This window comes from Athalia rosae, chromosome 6 (assembly GCF_917208135.1).
Source record: "Athalia rosae chromosome 6, iyAthRosa1.1, whole genome shotgun sequence".
NCBI classification, from domain to species: domain Eukaryota; kingdom Metazoa; phylum Arthropoda; class Insecta; order Hymenoptera; family Athaliidae; genus Athalia; species Athalia rosae.
In genome coordinates, this window is record NC_064031.1 from 2591806 (window position 1) to 2613216 (window position 21411).

General features: G+C 38.9%; 1 protein-coding gene across 2 annotated transcripts; it reads right to left on the reverse strand.

The window, feature by feature from the left end:
• Positions 1-277: 277 nt before the first annotated feature.
• On the reverse strand, positions 278-21395 carry LOC105684894. 2 transcript variants are annotated; one of them, XM_012398599.3, is made up of 3 exons: positions 17061-21395; positions 16090-16450; positions 278-4400 (listed from the first exon to the last, which is right to left on the reverse strand). In XM_012398599.3, exons 1-3 carry the CDS (start codon positions 17623-17625, stop codon positions 4319-4321), a joined length of 1008 nt encoding a protein of 335 aa, XP_012254022.2. In that variant the 5' UTR covers positions 17626-21395; the 3' UTR covers positions 278-4318. The 2 variants fall into 2 exon arrangements, with proteins under 2 accessions (XP_012254022.2, XP_048513474.1); XM_048657517.1 differs by lacking the exon at positions 278-4400 and adding an exon at positions 15243-15901.
• Positions 21396-21411: the final 16 nt, after the last annotated feature.

The window sequence follows — 21411 nt, forward strand, 5'->3', positions numbered from 1 at the left end:
TGTTCTTGTCGTTTGATATTTAAAATTAAATTCTCGATCTTTCGCAATTTTCACCGTGACGTAGTCATATTCTCTAACGCGTAACCCCGCCCTACGTAATTAGGGTTTTCACATCGATACAAGAAGAATTCAATCATTCTTTCATTATTGATCCATCAATTTTCATTCCCTATAATTATTACGCCGTTTATATTATTTAATTTTGGTACGGTAAGCTCAACGCGTATTTTAACACACAGATTACTTACGTTTAACATATTGTGTTAATTTTTTTTTTGTTTTTCGTTTTGGTTTTTTTTTATTTTTTATTGAGTATCTTATGTATTGGTCACAGTACTGCAGTTTTTATGTATATAGGTATATACATGGTACCTATACCTATAGTAAAAGGTAAATTCGAGTTACACGACAAACTCAACATGGCTGTGCCCTGATTTAATCTTTGCAATAATTGAAATATCTAATCAATCACTTCGCACAAAGAAACATTGAAGAAAAAAACAGAAAATTCAGATCCTTGTGTAAGCATCTCTTTTTTTTTGCTTTTGATTCATTTTTCGCGCTATATATGGCAGTGCCTATGTTGATTATATAATGATTGCAGTATTAATTGTTCGGTTTCATTGATATTATAATCACATATAGTATATATGTATAATTTTTTTCCTATGCACTCTTCTATATTTTTTAAAACATTGTTTATTCATTGATTTTTTTATACTTTTATGTACATATATTTCCATACACTGTGTATATATATTATTTATATAGATTTGATTCGCACCAATCGATATCGTTTTTATCATCGCTAATTTTCTTATTATTATTAGATTAGGGATTGTATTATTTCATTTGATTTTGTATCTGCTTTTTTTCTTTTGAGGAAATTTTCGCGTGTACACGCGCGATGAAAGAAAGAAAAAGAGGAAAAAAAAGGAGGAGAAGATCATGATGTATTAGGAGAAAAAGCTCACCCGAGCTATTATTAGAGGTTCTCGTGCTTACTGGTGTTGCCATTTTTACTAAATTTAAAACAAAGCATATTGACCCCAGATATATAAGGATGATAAGTTTGGGGTGCCCCGATATAGAATAATGGAGGACGTTACGTATGTAGTTTTTCAAGATATATGGGGAGCTTTTTTGTCTATTTCATCGTAGAGTGCACAGCGCAATAATACATTATCTTTCAGAGATTGGGTTAAACAATTTTTTTGCGGGAAAAATTGATTAAAGTATATAATATTATCGTGTGCGTGAAGCGATCAGATGCGGTGTCGTATGTGTAGCATGAACGTAGACATCTTGATACAGCTTACTTAGCCGACACGAGTCGAAATAATTTTTCTATTTTTAATCCTGACTCGCATTTTTCATTCTACATTTATGTACGTACATGTAAGTTATATATACTTTGCGTCACGAACCGCGATACCGTGTACATGGTACACATGTACAGGTATACATGTACGCATTCTAGTTTTTTTTTTTTTTTAGATTTTTATTCATAACCCTAATTTTTCTCTCTTTTAATTCTTTTCCTTTATTTTCTTTTTCTACTCTTCTTTTTGTTTTTGGTTTTTGGTTTTTTTCCCTCCCCCCCCCCCCCCCACATTATCTCCTCCAACTCCAAAATTGTGCCTAAGTATATTGTCGCGTGCACTAGGTAGATTAATTTCATTATAATTACATATGTAATACGTACGCACATAACTTTTATTTCTATACATACATAGCAATCATATACATCTTTCGTATTTATGTATATGTATTTTTCTATAACCTATTATACCTATTTCTTTTTTTCTTTCTCGTTATTGTAATTCAGGGTAAATGGATGCCATATGTATTATATTATTTTCAATACATCGTGTTACATGAATATACGAATAATTTTATTTATAGCGTATTTCGTAGAGATTTTCCTATTGATTATTTCTTCACATTTTATACTTCCAACTCTATTTTATTTTGTTCGTATCGTTTTTATTTCTATCCTCTTCTCTCTAACTTCGTTATCGACATTATACATATTTTTATTCTATTAGTTATTAGGATACAAAAATTACATATCCAGGCCCTTTTGTTAATCGTATTATCATCATTATCTATAGTATATATGTGGTACACACATAGGTATATAATATTCATGTATAACATACATACACGATGAATTGCATTCACTTACCTATTTTTATATACGTATGTAATTTTTTTTCTTCTAATTATAATCAGCCATTTTTAATTTACTACCCCAATGATTAATAATATTATAATCATTGTTCATATTTCTCATATTATTATCAATCATTTCATCGTTATTATTATCATTAATATTACTATTATTCTCGATATATAATATTCCAACAGCCGTAAAAACGTGTGGCAGGTAAATAAATTGACCGATAAAAAGAGTAGATTCATAGGCCCTTTTGGGTTTATAAGTTAGTTTAGGTACGTATACCTGTACACACAGGTATACATACGACATGAAGCTTCATTCTCAAATCTAATTGAAACTGAAAAAAGTGAAGAAACAGTCAAATGAATAAATAATATATCATTTTGATCCTCGCGCTGCAGTATTTGTGATTTTAAACTTTGCATATTAATCATGTTATGGATTAAATCAACGGTAATCTCGAATTGTTAATTATAATAAAGCTGCTACGCGATTTTAAATAAATTCCCATTAAATTTGCATCGCGAGAACAATTAAAGAATTACTCATTAGGCATTGTACGTATACACCAAGTGTACATATTGATTCTTTGTCGTACTTCGTTTTTTGATTTTTCATTATGTTTCTCACCTCTGTTATCCGATCGATTAGTTTTTTCGTTTTTCAATTTGATTTTACATCAATCATCGATATTGATTATCACTATTATAACGTGATCCGATTTCATTTTTGGTTTTTTGCTTCTACGCGCTATGAAAAAAAAAAAAAAAAAACGACAAAATATGAATACATCGCAACACGTGTTATATTATTACAATATATGACAATTATTTCATTTATGTATACGATCTTTTCGCAACGATATTATATATCAACGCGTCCGTCGAAATAGTAACAAGTTTCCACGGACGCTCACTGTATAAACAATAATTTATTTATTCATATGTTTGATGTATATTATATCTGGACCTGCAGAATTTTAAAAACTGTCTCACAGTAGTTTTCAATTAATCAATGTAGTTCTTTTCAGATTCCTTTCGTTTTTTTCTCTATAACATGGTGACATTCGAGAGGAGTTGGAAAATATTTGCATACCGCATATACGGATATAGAAATAATTCACCCTCACCCCGCACGAACCCACCTATGCCGCCCAAATTATTGAACAACGCAAAGATATGTAAGTTTTTATATTAATTTTGTTGATTTAAAATTTTTTTTTTTGTTTTTTTTATTTCACATCTTCCGCTTCACGCCATTTCATTCTATCTTCACACTTTTTCTTTGGCATTATCCATAGATGCCGAGTTTTCTCTTCTTTTTATGATTTTTCTTCTTTTTTTTTTTTGCATCTCTCCAAATCGTCGAGGGTAAATTCTTCACTCGGCACCTTATTTCCTCCCGCGTTTCCTGGTTCTCCAACCCTATGTACGGTATCAATTCTCATCAATATACGATATCGCACATCGTCGAGGGTATAAATATTTTATTCAAAGACTGAGAAACGCCGTTGCACGGATTCGGATTTCTCAACGATATATCAACTCGAAAACCGTACCGCTACCCACCCCTATGCATCGTTTCTTTCCTTTTTATTCTTTTACCGTGAATTCACCATTCTTCAATTTTCTTGGTTCCTTTTTTCTAATTGTTCGAAACCATGTAGAGTTTGTATCAGGCTACGTTTTAAATATTTTTATTTTCTTCGTTCAGTTTATTTGAATTTTATATTTTATCGTATAACATCTTGCGAATTATCAAAAAAAAATTCAATCGTCGTCCAATGAGAATGGATCCTTGGAAGGAAGCAACAAAATAAATCAACGTTGTTGAACATAATCGAAATAATTTTTCGTTCTCGTTATTCGTTTTTCTAATTGTTTCTCTTCGACGAAACGTAAGAAAGAAACGAAAGGTGATTCTTTTTCTTCTTCCATCGTTACGGAGACGGTTGGAGAGATAATTTCGCATCGCGTGTCGTTCGTTTGAAAATTGTTCTTTTTTTTTTTCTCCGTCTTTCGTCTCGATCGTTTTTTGGTTTTGTGGTTTCTCGCGAACTTTCTCTCCCCCCCTTTTTCGATCTCAAAGGTCGGATTGCGACGTGGCCAAAACGCTCTCCGCCGTCTCCTCGTGCCGTCATAACGGTCTCGTTACGTCGCCACATTCGCAATGCGGCACGTGACCCCGACGATCCACGCGATTACTTATGGAATGATCGCTGAAACAGACAATCGATTAATTATTATCGAAAACTTTCGTTGAGCATTGATGAAAAGAAAAAACCAAACAAGAAAGAAAAAACGAGTGACACAGTCAACGTCAATTATTTCATAATCGTTCACGCCAAAATTTCATCCCTCGCCCGATTTTACTTTTCGTTTCATTCGATTTCTTCTAATTCCACAATGGGAAAAAAACCACCCGGTATATTTTCAGTTGTGCATGAAAAAAAGAGAGGGAAAAAAAAATTAGGAATAGGAAAGGAAAGTGAAGAAAATTGCCGTTCAAATAGTCAGAGTCACACCTAAAGAGAACTCTGGACATCCTACGGCTGCACGGAGGGGGTGGCGGGAGAGGGGTGCAAGGAAACGGGGGCGGTTGGTTTTTTTCCATTAGGTGAATTGGTCGCGAGGAAAAGAATGAACTCGTCGACGGAGGTGGTTGAAAAAAAAAAAAAAAGGTGAAATAAAATGAAATGAAATAAAAGGAAAGCAAACATAAAAAATGGGGCTTCCACGGGGGACGAAGGAGGGAAGGGAAAAATACAGAGTAGGAATAGAAGGAATATGGCTGACCGAGTGAATGGGGCTGACTGAAAGGACGAGCCATATTAATCGCGGTCTTTATTACGTACCAGGCAAGTTTGACTTCCTTTTTTTTTTTCCTCTTCGGTTCAGTTTTTTTTTTTTTTTTTGCGCTTTCATTTAATGACCAAACGAAAGGAAAATCAATTACAGGGAAGCTTGACCGATCTTTTTTGTCGTTGCAGGAAAAATAAACTAGAGGATGTAAAGTGGAATAGAAAAAATGAAAAAAAAAAAATGGCTCCACCGAGCTACCGCCCTCCTGGTCGCGTGCTGAGTCGCGTGTGCGTCACGATATATCGTGAGGACACGCGGGACGACGAAAGGGACAAACGAACCTTCCTCAACACACGAGCTTTATCGTGTCTCCTTTTTTTTTCGTTCCTCGGACCCACGTTGTGTGCCCGTTCCGCAGAATTCTTGAAGTTATTTTTTTGATTTTGTCTGCGGGTAGTTTTCTTTTTTCATTTCCTCGCGTTTTCACTTCCTCCTTATCCTATTTTTTCTTTGGGTAGTTTTTCCGTTTTTTTTTATTTCTCCTACCTATCTTTTATTGTCCTAGAGCTTTGCCTTTTTCCGTATCCCGGTTTAACGCCAGATTTTGTCACCGCGATCCTCGGAATACCTTATACCATCCGCTGGCGTTTCTAGCTTTTATTTTTATTGTGTAACGTAATTTGCCCGATGCTTTTAGGAAAATAAAAATTTCACCTTCCACACCGTTATCCTTTTTTTCTTTGCTTTTTTGTTTCTCATTCTTTTTTCGTCCGAGCGAATTTTCCTCGTCCTCTCCTCGGATCTCCGTCTGAAGGTTAGGCGAAGGGTGAAAAATCGATGATTATTCAACATTTCAGCGTTTAATGTCCACGCGTATGCGGTGCGGTTGTGACATTTTTTTTTTTTTCATCGGTTTCGCGGTAAATTCAACGCGCGATTAAATCCCCGGGGAATAAAGCTGCTCCGGGGATTTGCGGGGGTAAGAAGATCGCGGAAGAAGGAATAGAGAGAGACAGAGGGGGTGGATGGGGCGTGTGCGGGATTTGTGGATTTCAGGAAACGCGCCGATTGGGGAAAAATTGCGAGAAGGGTTAATAAAAGGCGATTCGGGGACTTAGGGAGATAAGCCTGCAGTACGAAGCACAACTTATTCCAGTGCGCCCACGCGCTCAAGCTCATCCCAAACGATTCGAGTGTGGAGAATAAAAAAAAGTATCCCCAGACAATACGATCGTTATAACGAGCGGATGAAAATAACGGTCAACTTTCGTCTCGCGGGGCTGTGAAAAAATTATTAACGAACGACCGAAGAAAGTAGTTTCCCTTTTCCGACCTCCGAATTGTCGAAAGTCAACCGAACGAACGGAAATGAAAATTTCTAAGTTTTTTTTGTCGATAATAAGAGAATTTGAAGTCCCTTGTTCGTGCGGTAACGGGGAGGACGTCGGAGAAACGGATTTCCTCTGCCTGTAAAACGATTGAAATAAATTCTAACGGACGTGAAATCGATCGCATAGGTGTGCGCGGGCTATTCGCGTGTTGGATTTCAACGCGAAGAGCGATTTTTGAAAAATTAAAGAAGAATTTATTCCGAAGGGGTGTCTCTTCTTCCACGTTCAGATGTCACCGAATCTCGTCCGACACGTTACTGTCGCCGGAGGTCCCAGTCGGTCCTCCTCTACCACTTCCTTCCATTTTTTTCTTTTTCCTTTTTGAATTTGAAACGTAACAGTTCTGGTCGGTTCGGATATTACGGTATAACGGGACGGTGGGCCTCTGAGCTTTTTCTTTCTAATTTTCAAATTTTTTTTTCTTTCTTTTTCTAACGAGACCCTGAAATGACAATTTTTACTCACATGATACGAACCCTCGCGGCAATTTTCTATTCTTTGTCGCAGTTCTTTTTTGTTCATTTTAATTGTTTTTTTTTTTCTTCCTCCCCTCATTTCTTCGCATTCTCTTATATATTTTTGTTTTAAACAGCGCAAGTGGAAGAGGTCAAGGGTGAACTAGGGCCGAGTCGAGTTATTCGCGCGTTGCCTGCCGGTGAAGCTGCTCCCAACTTTTTTTCTACAATTAATTAAATTTAACCGCGTACATGTAGTTACAACAACATTCACTACGGTACGTATGTTCGTACGTATAAGTTGTACGTATAATCATCTACATATGAACACATGTAATACACTCGTTGTACATCAGGGCGAGGCGCTTTTGCACGCGCTTTGAAGGGTCGACAGATTTAAGAAAAAACAAAAAAAAAAAAAAAAATACCAACAAAAATAAAATAAAGCTAAGAAAAAGTAAAATCCGTACGATGATTAAAAATTCAGCTCAACGACGCGGTAACGTTGAATAAAATTTTTCATACCACCCCGTAGACGTTCGCATGATTAATAATAACGGCGAAATTTCATCGCCATAAGATTATCGCGCTTTTAGATTATACCCTCTTTTTTATACGGCCGTTAAAAAAATGAATGATAATCAAAAAATGGAAAAATAACAGCACATACTTATTTTTATCGATTCGAATATGAACGTCAAAGATCGTTCGGAGCTTTTGAGCTTTTTATTTCTGAGAACTTTTTTGCTCATCGCTGAGTCAAACACAGTGATCCGCGGTACGGAATTATAATTTGAGAATATGAGTCTCTGTTTCTATGTACATCGGATGTTGAGCCACCGCCGATGATGTATTATACAGTACGCCCTGTATACGCGCACCTTCCCTGGACGAAATCCAATTTTAATATCCTTGAATATTTATGAATAATTATCAGCGGACAATGCATTCTGAAGTCTTCAACGAAACGAGGGCAGTTTTAGCCCCAAGAGAATAAAACGCCCACATATTATAATCTAAGTTTCCGTTCCGTTTCATTCCCTTAGCTCTTGGCTTTTGAAAATTTTGAATCCAACCGACTAGACGGCGATAGGATCTGGTAAACTATCGAATTTCGCACCGACGATATTTTATCTCCAATTATTAACAACGGGGAGAAGAAAAAAAAAAAGGTTTTCTTATTCGACGACGAGATTTTTCGAAAATTCTTTCTCTCTCGATTCTCTTCGGTTCGTTTTTTTTTTTTCTTTTTTGAGAATTACCCGTTACGTAGTCGGGGTTGATTTTGACCCGTGGGTGTTGAAAGACTTTTTTCGGGTCACGCAATACGGCGAGAAATCTAGGCTAGAAATTTTCGGGTGGATAAATAAATATATATACATATTTCAACATTATATTTTTTTTTCTACACGTGTATGAATGTGTTCTACATTCATAGAACAGCCGTTTTGCAAATATTCAAAAGTCACGGAACGCGAAAGAGCTACCGCACAGGGAGAATTTTGATCGATCGAAAAAGCTGCCCGCACAGTTATATATGTATATTCACGTGTTGGTATACCGTTGCAAAAAGAGCGGCTTCGTGTACAGTTTGTACGATAATTTTAACGGTATTGTGTACAATTGTACATATATATATATATCTATTTACTTTGTCTCTGTGTATGTAACGTACATACACCCATCTAAGTGTACCTTAACGTAACTCTGCTCTAAATATAATGTGAAGTCGGGGTTTATGGATTTTGGTAACAAACCGTCATTATGCGGGCTACACGATTTATTCCAGCGTAAATTATCGCGGACGAATTATACGTGTATTTCAATTGCATCCGAGGCACATACATTCGACGAATACACACACACACGTACGATAACTACGTATACACGCAATTAACAAACAATAGCCGATTGTTCCGATAAGGTAATCAAGCCTCTAATCAGCGTAACATCCCACGCGGGTACGGGAATTCATCGTCGTTGAAATGGGTGAAAGAAAAAAAAAAAAAAGTTTTTCAAAAAAACGACCAACTGTACGGAATAACGATTACATATTTTAATATCGATATAATTTTTTGTTGGTTCTCTTTTTTTTTTTGGATTTATATTTTTTGGCGAATGGAGCAGAGTTGGCTATTTTTTATAATTTGATTCGATTTGAATTTATTCTCTTTCCTTTTTACGTCTTCCACTCGTCCTTTTCATCTACTCTGGTTCACCGTCCTTCGGAGTGATTAAATTTTCCGAATACGTATAATACGTGGTATACACGAGCTTCCGTACGACGATATCGTACGCTGTAATATGAAGAATTGGATTTTATTCATTTAAAGGAAGAGGAAGAAGAAGAAAAAAAAAATTCATACAAGATCGGATATCAATTCTCTCTGATCTCATTGCCCGCAATATAAGTAGACCATTGTGCGCAACGAATGGAAGAAAAGATTCTGCACAAATAACGCGAAGAAAAGTAAAAATGGATTTTCTTGTTATCTTCTTTTATTCATCATTATCATTGTAACGTATTTTCGCTCGGAAAGAATTTTCATTCTCTCTCTTGTTTTTTTTTCTTTCAGTTTTTACAATCTTTTCTCTCACTAACGAGTACGTACGAGGAGTGAAACGATTCGCGAGTAATTTTCTTATTTTCTTCAATTCATCGATTCATTTCAGTCGGCGTCCGGACTCGGCGATCTTTGCGTAATTTTCAGTCGTCACTTTTCGAAAAAGAAATACACGGAATTAGAAAAGAATTTTGGAAAATACTTCGCCGCAAGTTTTACGCGAATATTGTAACGGCGTCGGTGCGGGTAGTGAAGTTTCAAACCTCCACTGTATAGTAGTATGTAAAGCTTTCTTCTTTTTTCTCTTTCCCTCTTCCGCATACCCGCTCTAATTCTCCACTTTGAAACGAGGCGAAGGGCGCGGACCGTACCAAAGAACGTGGGGGTGGGAGAGGATAAAACTTGTACGAATTTGCATAATTTCATATATATATATATACACACCTCCGTAAATTTATCCGAAATTCCACAACTCTATTGTGCGTACAACAATTTAAAATCATCTCTATGGATCGCCGATTTATAGGTGTCGCAAAAAATCTAACGTAGCCGAAATATTTTTCGTTTTTTTATTTTATTTCATTTCTGGCCGTCGCCTATTTTCGAATTTCATTTTCGTGCCATCACGCGGGTACCCAGGCGGCGGGTTATGTGTGTACGCACAAGGTGCAGTACATACGTACGTACACGGGGAGAAAGTTTTTTTTCTGCGGATATTACAAAGGTGTCGGTGGAACAAGAGACTATTAATTATAGGCCTATAGACGGGGTAGCCGTCGATAAAGTATAAGGGTGCAGGTATTCAGGTCATGTATTGATCGAAAACTACTCCGCAGGTTGCATACCTACAAATGAATACACCTATACGTGCATGCATACACGTACGTAGTCGGTCACGTGCTAAGATCTAGATCAAGAGATAAAAGGCGCGAAAGTTATAACGAGTGCTGCGGAGAGATTCGATGCGCGAAAACACGTACGTGATTTGTAATATTTTTTTTTTGTCTGAAAATGGAAAAAATAGAAAAATGGAAAATAATCAGATCAGAAGCAACAGATTCGCGAAGCGATTTTCTCCCCCTTTCCCCCGAGACACGACGACGACGACGTGGAAAAGCATACGGAACGTCTTCCTAATTTTCCGACCGATTTCGTCGGCAGCTGCAGCCCGCAGCTATTGTACTTTCGATACGACTCTCGATGGCTACTTGTCGGAGTCTGCGGGCGACTCGCCAGCGGAGACTGCGGTGAGGAAAAAAGCTTACAAGAGCTTCATATCTCGAGTGGGAGAAAACCGCCGTTGTGTGTGTGTGCGCGCGGAAAAAGTGCAGGTGTTCGGTACGAAAATCCGTCGGCTTCGGTATTTCGTAACAACCGCTTACGTTCCGCACGTCCGTTTCTCTACCCGGGCCGATATATCGATTTGTCTTTCGACACGCGACACGCGACGCGATCGCAATCGCACCCGCCGGTATGTACGGGCCGATTACACGCGGGCCGATCGCATATAAAATACGACGGACGTTGCACGGGACGCTTCGACGAAGAAGGCTGCTCCCGACGTCGTCCCCGTCTTCTTCGGGACGGACCGAAGGAACCCCGATTCTCCTCCGGGGGGTGGCGGGACCGGAAAAAAAAAACAGGGGCGGGGGCGGTTAGACGAGCGGGTTTGCTGTACGCGCAATAACGCGGGCCGGAATAGAGTGCGGACGACTCGCGAGGGGTCGAATAACTGTTACAACTACTCGGCACCGAACCCGACGAGCTTTTTTATTAGCTTGTTAAATCGTTCTGTTCAATAAGAAATTCGACGTTTCTCATTCTTCTCTCGGCCCTTCTTCTGGTTTCTCTCGTTATTTTCCTATCTTCCGACCCCCGCGAGGGTCGCGAGGATTTTCTCAAAAATATCTTTGATTTTCTTATTTCTGATTTCTAACGAAAAAAAAAATGGGGAATTGCGGATGAATAAAAAAAGGGAATCAACCAAATCGGGAGAAAAATTGTAGGAATTTAATGGGATATTTCTTTTTTAAAATCGCAACTAATTTTCCATCGACTGTCTGAGATGCGTCGTGTACGCGAATTCGCGTGTGTGTGTCACAACCGTGGCGATGTTGCACACAGGGGTTATAATCCTGAAAGCTTATGTACCCGGAGGTATGTATTAGATAGTCGAGTATATATGGGGGAGGGGGATACATTATACCGTCTTACGTAAGGGGGTAGGCATCATCGTTGGGGTGTTGGTTGGGGATTGGTATGCATTGTAACGTGGAATTACTTGTAGGTAGCTATGTAATATATGTATATAGCTATGTACAGCGAAGCGCCTGCAGTGCGTGTCAATCAGGAATTTAATTGAACGTGAAGAGTTAAGTCGACGAATCTTATTACGGAGAGAGAGGATTTGAAATATATATACATACGTATCAAATAGTTATACGTTATGTACAGTGATCTCATGTATCCCTATCGACTGTGTATATCGAACGTGCGGTCTACGTACGTAGATCCAAACCGACGCGATTTCGAGAGTTGAAAAACGTTGAGAAATGGGAAAAAAAGAGAGAAACAACTGTAAACCAAATTCAACACAAATTGCGATCTGCACACGCTCATCGGTTATTCCAAACTCAAGGTTCTCTCCCGTCCTATGTACGCAAATTAAATACCACATACGTATGTAGATAGGTACGTATGTGCAACAGACATGTCTACATATATCTAAACAAAATGCGAGTACACATGGGAGAGCTTTTATGTAGTATATCTACGAACGAAACTCGGTCTCGTTTTCAAAAGAAAAAGAGAAAAAGTAGGATAGTAAAAAAATAAAGTAAAGTAAAGTAGAGAAGAAAAAAAAAGGTTGAATCACGATTCATTTGCTCGATCCCGTTTTATTAAATTTTTTTCTTCTCTTCCCTATTCAGTTTCTTTCTGATTTTTTTTGTTTTTTTTTCCTAATTTATTTTCGTCCCGTTTTAATTGGAAGACGCTCTGGCGAGAGAGTCTATTGTATTCTTTAGTTTTTATTTTTTTTTTGTCAAATCCATATACCCTCTCTTCTTTGTTACGTTTCGATCGTTTGTTCTTGTACCTGTTTTTTTTTTTTTTTTTTTTATTTGTTGCAAAGATCGAAGTTCCTTTTTTTTTTTCTTTTTCTAAAAAGAGGAAGTAGCGCACGTAGATTTGTATGGAGAGAGAGAGGAAGAGGGATAGAAAAAAAATGCCTGGTACGGCTAGAGATGAAGTGGAAATAAAAAGGTAGAATAATGGTACCGCGAGCGATTTAGACGAGATGAAGGGAAGAAAAAAATATTCCTTTCCCACGGTCTATCGCAAGCTGAGCTTTTGCTGATTGAGAAAACGAAAGTGCTCCCGCCGCGCCGCCGTACAACTTATGCGTATATAATACGAGCTCGTGCATCAGACAGAGCAAAAATTAAATATGGTAAATACAAGGAGAAGGGAAAAAAAAAAGAAGAAAAACGAAAGCCCCGTATAATCTGAAGAAAGAAAGTACCCGTTTTTCGTTTTTTGGTTTTTCTTGCCTTGGTTGAGCTTTTTTTCTCACTCCTTTTATTTTGTCCCTTTCACGTCGCTGTGTACGATACGTATACGGCGGGTAACAATTATTATTTTTCTCAGCTACGAGGATGCTTGGAAAAATAATTGTTCCTTTGACATATTCATTAAATCTGCATTATAATTCTATGCGGTGTATGTATACGTATACGGTTATGGAAAAAAAACTGTAACAATTATTCCAACGAATTTTTCGCTCTCGAGCGACGTAGATTGTAATAGGTACGCATTGTGTTGATATTCAAGGTATAATTTCTACGCGAAATCAGAACAATGAAAGGATCTTTTTCGTTGCTTATCAGAACTCCGGAATCGTTCAATCGGATACAAAAGTCGGAAACTAGAGCGGAGAAAAAACGAAAAAATCGAAATCGAAATTGGAAGCTCTGTGCTTCGCGGTAAATTTGGGGGAAGAAAATTGCCGATTTGAGAAAGCAAAAAAAAGGAAAGGAGTATTCACTCGGCGTGTGTACATTGATTTCCTTTAGAAAACACGCCAAATTCTTAGCTTCTCCTTTTTCATCCTTTCCGTTCCATTCCTACGTTTAATAAATCGCCAAGATAAGTGAGATGAAAATTTGAAAAAGAAATTTTTCCCTTTCATCGCAGTCGCAGAAATAACTTCGGATCAATTACCCTCCCTAACATAAAGTCTCCCGCGAGTTTGACGACGGATATTTTTCTCCATGCGCAAAATATGGAGGACGGACGAATACGTGGGAGTGTATGCGAAATATGATATTAAATTCGATATCCCGATTCTCCGGAAAAAAGCGCGGCCTAAATTCCCTCGCAAAGTTGTACATCGGTCCGCCGGGGATTTCCTCGACTTCGAATCCACTCTCTAGCGGAGATTCGTGTTTCGCGTAATACGTATGCACCGGTAATACGCCGCGCAACGAGGATCGAGGGCCAATATATTGGTCAAAGGAATTCCAATATGTCAACGAGTGCCAAGACATGAAACGTTCGTAAAAGACGTCGTTGGATTCCCCGTTTCATATTATACACATAAATTACCGCACATACACGTGAACAACGTACGTACACGTGAGTATCGATACGTCGAAGAATTTTTCGTCTACGGTATCAGCAAAATAACTCGCAGTTTCCAAAATCGAATCTGTTTCGGATCGCGTGAATTTTTCGGAAAAATATTTTTGAGACGCGCCTTCTGACGGGATCGTTGAAAATTTTCAAAATTTCAATGACTCGCGGGTGCGAGAGAAATACAGGTATAACGTGCATACCTTCTGCGTTGTTACGTTGTTCGCGTTTCTAGCAATTAGAATCAAAGCGCGCTTTGAACGGGTTCGTACCGTCCGCAGAGATTCTATATTCGTAACCACCGTACTGAATTTGCTGCAGAAATAAGCACCGCGGCACGATTTGCAGTTGTACATAGATCCCCGTTTTATATATATTTATATATACATATATAATTAAATATGTATGCATATGTACGTATTGTACATATGTATCCCATGCATGCATGTAAGATAGGATATCGTGTGCAGGTACTTTATAATTGTTGTATAGATTTTTAAAAGTAGATAACGATAACGCGAGCTTCGAATAAATAATTTACGTACATACCTACGTTTTCTACCTATTGTCCGACGTTATTCCGTTTGATCGTTCGCCACGCGGCTCGGGAGCGTTCAAAAAAAATCCGCCGGAGTTTTGGAATCTCTGAAAAAATTAACTTTCAAAGATTTTCGAAGATCCGATGATAATTGTTTCAGAAACGATCCTGTACGGTTACGTTTATTTCGAGGATAACACAACGTACGGTGGACGTAACGATCTCTTTGTTTTTTCGCGAAGATAAAAAAAAGAAATCCCTCAAAAAGGTTGAAATCCCTCGGAAAGCTCCTATTACGATTTAAGTACCGTATGTACAACCGCCAATTCGGCCTCCGATCCCAAACTTTGAGCGGCCACCTACCCTCTCGTACGCCCTTGTTATTATACCTCGAGCAAAAAGAGGCCAAAATATATATATATATATATATTTATAGCCCCATGGTTTCATGTATAGTACCTTCGAGTTTACCACATGCAGAGGAATAAAAGCTCCGTAAGTTTTCCAGCTTAATCCTCGGTTGATATATGAGGTGGGGGCGGGTACGGGGGGGGGGGGAGCTCGGTTGGTATTTCTCTCAGACCGAAAGCTCGAGGATCCCGCAGGAGCCCACCCCCCTCACACCCCCTAAATACTATACACCGCAGGTTTCGTACTCTATTTTCTTTTTCCTTCTTCATTTCTCTCGTTCCTTTTATATTCTTTATTTTATTTTTTTTATAAGAAAAATTTTCTCCTTCTTCTCTATCCGTCTATTTATCCAGCTCTATTTTATCCTTTTTCTCATTCTGACGCCAACTCCGCACACCTATTCTTCCAATCCCTAAGGATGATGAACTGCGCCCCGAAAAAAGAGCAAACAAAAAAAGCCAGAAGAAATAACGTATAACCTTTTATTATTCAGGAGAGACTCTCGAAGTACTAAAATACTAAAAAGTATAACTTATATATCTGTAGCTGCAAGGATTTATGCACAGCATATATATCGTCGTACATAAAACGCGGATATATATATACATACGTACCTAAAAATATCGGCAATCTAACGCGAGCTACAGGTGTATGTCGCTGTACTTTAGAGTTTCGAGTAAATATGTACGGTACATATGTACGTGTATAAATATGTGTGAAGCACTGCGGGGCGAAAAAAAAAAAAATATTTTTTGTTTCAGTTTATTTTTACCTCTTTTTTTGATTTTATTAATTTCTTTTTTTCAACCACCTCCATCGATTCTCGTTTCGTTTTCAACGTTTTCAACGTTTTCTTTATTTCGTTTTTTCTACGTACTAATCGTGTCGCGATTAATTGCGGATTTTCATTGCACCTGCAGTTTCTCTCTGAAACGTTCGATTTGAAAATTTTCCAAATTTTGTTCTCGTCGTGATTACTTTTTAATCGTCGATTATTTTCTCCAACAATTTGAGATTTTCATTTCACACGCTTAATTTCAATTTTCATTTCAACGCGCGCGTTACGCGCATTTTCTATAATTTTCGTTTTTTCGTTTGCCTGCGAATATTCTTACCTGAGATCGTCCAATCTTGGTCTCCTCATGTTTCTGTGCGTTTGTCTCGGTGGGGCGGCGCATCTGCAGTCACAATGCATAACACAAAGGGCTACACTGGTCGCCAAAGTCACAACGAAAGGTGCGGCGAAAAAATGCATAATCGTCGCTATCTGTGCTTCCCTATTGTAATCCGCCATCACTATACTCCCGTTAACACGACTGTAGTGACATGGAAATTTCGATCCCTCGTAGCCGAGTTCTTTCGTAAAATTGTCGCAATCGACGATCGGCGGATATCCACAGCCCTTTATGTTCACCATCAGTATCGCCTCCACTTCGACACCCGACAACGATGCGGACGACGCCGAAGAGGAAGTAGCTGAAAAATGCAAGCGAACGTTCTCGTTTATATATATCTACTTCCTTTTTTTTTTTTTTCTTTTTTTTGACAATATTTTTTACTCATCAATGATTTTAATTGAGGGATTATTCTTTCGGAAATTTATCGCACGTCTGAAGTATCCTCCTTTCGCGTGGGGTTGGATGGGATTTCTTTTTCTTTTTCTTTTTGCTTTCAATTAGTCTTTTTTAGCTATAAAAATCTGGCCCGCGTAAAACGAAAAGCTCGACTAAGTAAGTGAGTGCTAATTTCTCTTTATCCTTTCACGTTCTTCTCTCTCTCTCTCTCTCTCGCCTTTCTCCCCTATTAAGAATATTAAAGGGTTAATGCCGCCGGCGTATATGTGGTTATATATACCATAAAATCCGGCGGCAAGTGAATCTCGAAAACGTTTTGAATTTGGCTCCTTTCCAAAACCGACGATACCTATACGTATGTAGGTACACACATACTCCGAACGTCAACGTTCCATGTACTCCGAACTAATTGAATCAGCGGTCTCCTTTTTTCCCAGTTTTTATTTTCGTTTTGAAAAAAACAAAAAAAAAAAAAACGGGGAAACAGAAAAAATAATCCAAATCGTACTCACCGGAAATAGTCGCGGACGATCTTTGGGTGGCGGAAACGTAGCGATCGAGGACCGATTCGTTGTCGTTCGTCGAGAAGGAGTTAACGATCGTTGTGAAATTGTTGTCCGGATTCGCGGTGGTTTCGTTGTCAGTCGACGATTCGTTGCTCCAGGGTGTGTAGGTGACGTATATGTGGGTGCACCTGTAGACGTCGCTGGTGCAACCCTCGCGGCACGAGCTCCAGGAGCAGTTGAACAGTCCGGCGAGATCCTCGCGTCTCGATGTTGTGCAGGTGACGGGATGGGGGGAAAAATCGGCTGCCAGGGTGCTTATCGCCGGGTCCACGTAAAGGGGGACGAGAAACAGAAGGGCAGCGCCGCCCGACGTGGCCACCAAAGCAAGGGCGGACGTGGCGTAAAAATTGAAACGCTGACGGCAGGTACGTCGGGGCGGTCGACGCCGCGACGCGCCGAAACCGAGCTCCAACAGTTTGCGACGCCGTAGTTCCTGCTGTTGAATCTCGTATTTTTGGGGGTCCCGGTTCTGACTGGTATCCAACAGAAGTTCCGAGCTGCTCCCACGCATGCCGCAGTACACCTTGACTCAGGGCTCACAGTTCCTCCTTATTTTCGCTCTTTTCTACGCTGCTTTTTTTACCCTCATCAAAATTTAACGAAGTCAACTTCTCGCGCGTTAACTCGAAGTGCACCGCCGAGTCGTATCGCCTTTCGCATCCCTTCATCGGGGTGAAATTTGATTTCTCTTTGGTTCTATTTTTTTTTTCTTTTTTTTTGATTTCACCTTTCTGCGGTTTTCGATGGGATGTCCAGTTTTACATATCGAGAAGTTTGGGACTTTGTCGGTTGGTTGGTTGTTTCGTTGATTTTTATCTTTTTTTTTTCTTCTTTTTCTTCTTTAACATCGGTTTAGAGTTACATAATTAGGCTTTTGATTTTATTGATTGTTTGCTTTCTTCTCCTCGTTTATTATTTGAATTTTGAAACACGCGATTTTGATTCGTTGATAACGATCGTCGACTGCAACAGCTGTTTGAAACGGCTACCTTTTCTATTGTTCATTTCGTCGGTTATAATTTAAAAAATCACACACCACGAAACGATCACCGATATTTCTCCCTCTATTTTCAATCTTATCAATCTCATTATTATCTACCGCGATGAAAAATTAATCTGTTCCGCAACATCATCGGCAAATTGTTGCAACAGCAAAGGCTGTTGCAGGTGGTGGAGCACAACGGCGATCAGATGAATTGATTTCGTTTCATTTGATTAATGAGCTTCCACTTTTCGATTATTCCTTTCTTTCTTGTTATTTCAATCTAGTTTCAGGTTGCGGGTATATCGATTGAAAAAAATAATTCTCAACTTTCAACGCGTCACCTTGATAACGATTTTACATCGTCATTCTCTTCTCAACGGTTTCTGGTATGAGTTTAATTTTAACTTTCATCAGTCGGACAATTCATTTTCCCCATCAATTTCAAATATTTATTACATAGTGTACAGTATACGTAATTATATACCAAAGTCATGTGTGTACGTGTGTGTATATATTTTGTAAAACTTTCGTTAACTTGTCATGTCTTTGAAATATCGATTCAGCGACGGCATGTTTCCTTTTTCCATGGTACTGTCCTGTGCACGGATCCGCTACTTGGCAGAGCTTTATATATTTATAATATTCAAACACACGAAATCGATATCACGATTTAATATCGTTGTACATGGAATTTCAAAAAATCATAATTCATCCGATACTTGAATTGAGTAAAATCAAATAAAACAACGATCATTCGCAGGACCCGGGCGGGTTCATGTTATTTAAATCAAGGACGAATCATTTTCCCAGTCTGCAATTATTTCATCTTTTCCGTGCGTGCGAAATAATACGAATGATGGAAAACGAGACAAAAACTTACGCTGACCGAATTTTTTACGAATGAAAAGTAAAAATGGAAAAATTGATCGTAGATTTATTTTTTCTTTGTTAGTATTTCAAAAATTCGTTTCGATCTTCGCAGACGTCGGTTTTACACTGGCCGGGATAATGATGCGGGTACAAATTGCGGTACAAATGAATCGTTTGTTTTTTTTATTTTGTTCTTTCGTGCTTTTTGTGTTTTTTTTTTATCAATGAAAAGAGGCAGTCTGTGCAGGGGGATGATGATTTCGTTGAAGAGAATTCTTCATCGTCGGTGTATCGACATCGTCTCGCGCGTATCGCGAGTGCATTCGCGTACTGAACTGACTTTTGTCCAAAGCCTTCGAATTTCACCCCTCGCGACAGGGCGGGGTCCCACGGGCGCATGCGCCCCCCCTGAAACTCCTCTTGTTTACACTCCTGAGCTTCGCGTTCGCGACCCACTGGCTGGCTGGCTACCAGCTGCTCCTGCTGCTGCTGCTGTTTTTTGATTTCTGTACGTATTTTTTTTTTTATTTTTTTTTTTCTCCCCTCACTTTTTTCCCACTCACATCTTCAATTCGAGGTGTACTCGTAGGCATAGAAATTTTTTCACTCCTCGACCTTTCAACCTTCTCATTTTATGAGATAATCCACTTAAACGATTTCCAACGACCCTCGTACTCGCGAACGTTCAACCGAATATTCAATTCTACCTCCCGCGAACCGCATGGGGAATATCATGGAAAATCTCGAATCATTCTCATTAGGGAGCGGTGAGAAAATCATTTTTTTTTTTTCGAAACGTCTCGAATCAGGTTCGCTTTGTCGCGTTGAATTTACTCGCAGCTTTTGGAGGTGGGGAGGCTAACGTGGAAAATTTCACCCTTGCAAACAAACACCCGTCGTATTGTAGGTAGTAGTGTATAGCGGGTACAGCGGTAGTCCCTACTTCTGCCTACTTTGGTATTCAAATAACAAATTCCAAGCTGCGACACTTGGCGTTCCGGTGTTTCTGGATATGGTTATTCGTACACCTGTCGCGAAATTTGAAAACAAGTTGTTGTTCTTGTGCGTGAGCGGAAAAAAATCTTCTGTACAAAATGTAAATAACAAAATAAGAATCGAACGCTCTTTCCGAATACTCCGGGTCGAGCGGACCTTTTAAAAATCGAGCGCAATTTTTAAACGCTCGAGATAAGAGGACACCGATTCGCGTTGTTTGCTCCAAGAAACCAGAGGAACGATATACAGAATTGTTTCATCTCCCGAGACCTGACCTACTGCAGTAACGGCAGCGGCAGAAGTGATGTAAGTAGGGGGTGGTGTTATAAGAATGACCGGAATTGAGGTGGCCAGTAGCTTAGGTCTCCTGAGATTTTTATCAAACTTCTAACGACTGCGACTCGCTCGCGGAGTGAAACGCGCGCTGCAGTGGTGGTAAACGTTGATGATATACCGATCGCTCTAGATCGCGAGTTTGACCTTAATTTTGCACTTAAATAGCGATCCGGACTTACGATAAACAGTTTAGATCATCTTCGAACTATACGAGGTTTCGATATCGCGGTGAAATTAGGCGGGGCGATACCGGGGCACTTTAAGTTTGAAAATTGAATCTTTTTTTCAATTTGATTAAACTGCGAGCCCCTGTACGAAAAGTTACGCTAAAGGATGACGAACTGTAAACTGAATTGACATACCTAATGGAATAATCGAGTTACGACGAATGTTTTCGGGTTTTAGAAAAATTTTCTAATTTTCATCAACGTGAAAATAAAACTATTACTCGATCAGAATTTCACTGGACACAGATAACGAATAATTTTCATTCTCGATAGAACGAAAATCGAAAGAAATTCACCAACTCTCTCAGACTTTTCCCGAATCATGAATGCTTGATCAGAATAGTTCATGAAGCTTTCTCGAAACGAAACGAGTAATCCTTGGTTTTTCTTCAATTCGAAAAAATGTTCGAAGGATCTGTGGAATAAAGAAGGGTTGGTCGTTACCAGAGGCAGATCAGTCGAGTTCGGTAGTCGGATATAAATTTAGAGAATCGAAATTCCGCTTTGTTTGATAGAAAGCTGAATGCTAGCGTCAACCCTCGGGATTTCGGGAAAACCAAAGACTTGAAGGGTAGGAAAGTATTGATCGAAGCGTTGCGCCTGATGTGGGGCAAATTGCGGGACGTGCACGAATGAGGGTGGTTCAATGTGCATACTACTAGGCGCTAGGGGGATGAACGAAGGAAGGTTTGTGCCAATTATTAGAACCAGAAGGAGCGATTTTCTATACTTCACCTACCTTCCGCTGATATCTTTTATGAGAAACACATCGTGACGATAAGCTCCGACTCGAAAAACTTCTAAGCGAGTTATGCAAAGAAGGAGGATCAATAACTCTCATCAAAAAGTATTTCTCGTTCCTCGATCATTGATCAAAAATCCT

Bases quoted from the DNA above. Each gene is read 5' to 3' on its own strand.
- LOC105684894 (XM_012398599.3), bottom strand. From the start codon at position 17,625: ATGCGTGGGAGCAGCTCGGAACTTCTGTTGGATACCAGTCAGAACCGG. The intron at 16,451-17,060 runs GTGAGTACGATT...TGCATTTTTCAG, and splicing joins ATCGTCCGCGACTATTTCCG to CTACTTCCTCTTCGGCGTCG. The intron at 4,401-16,089 runs GTAAGAATATTC...TGTCTGTTTCAG, and splicing joins CCAAGATTGGACGATCTCAG to CGATCATTCCATAAGTAATC.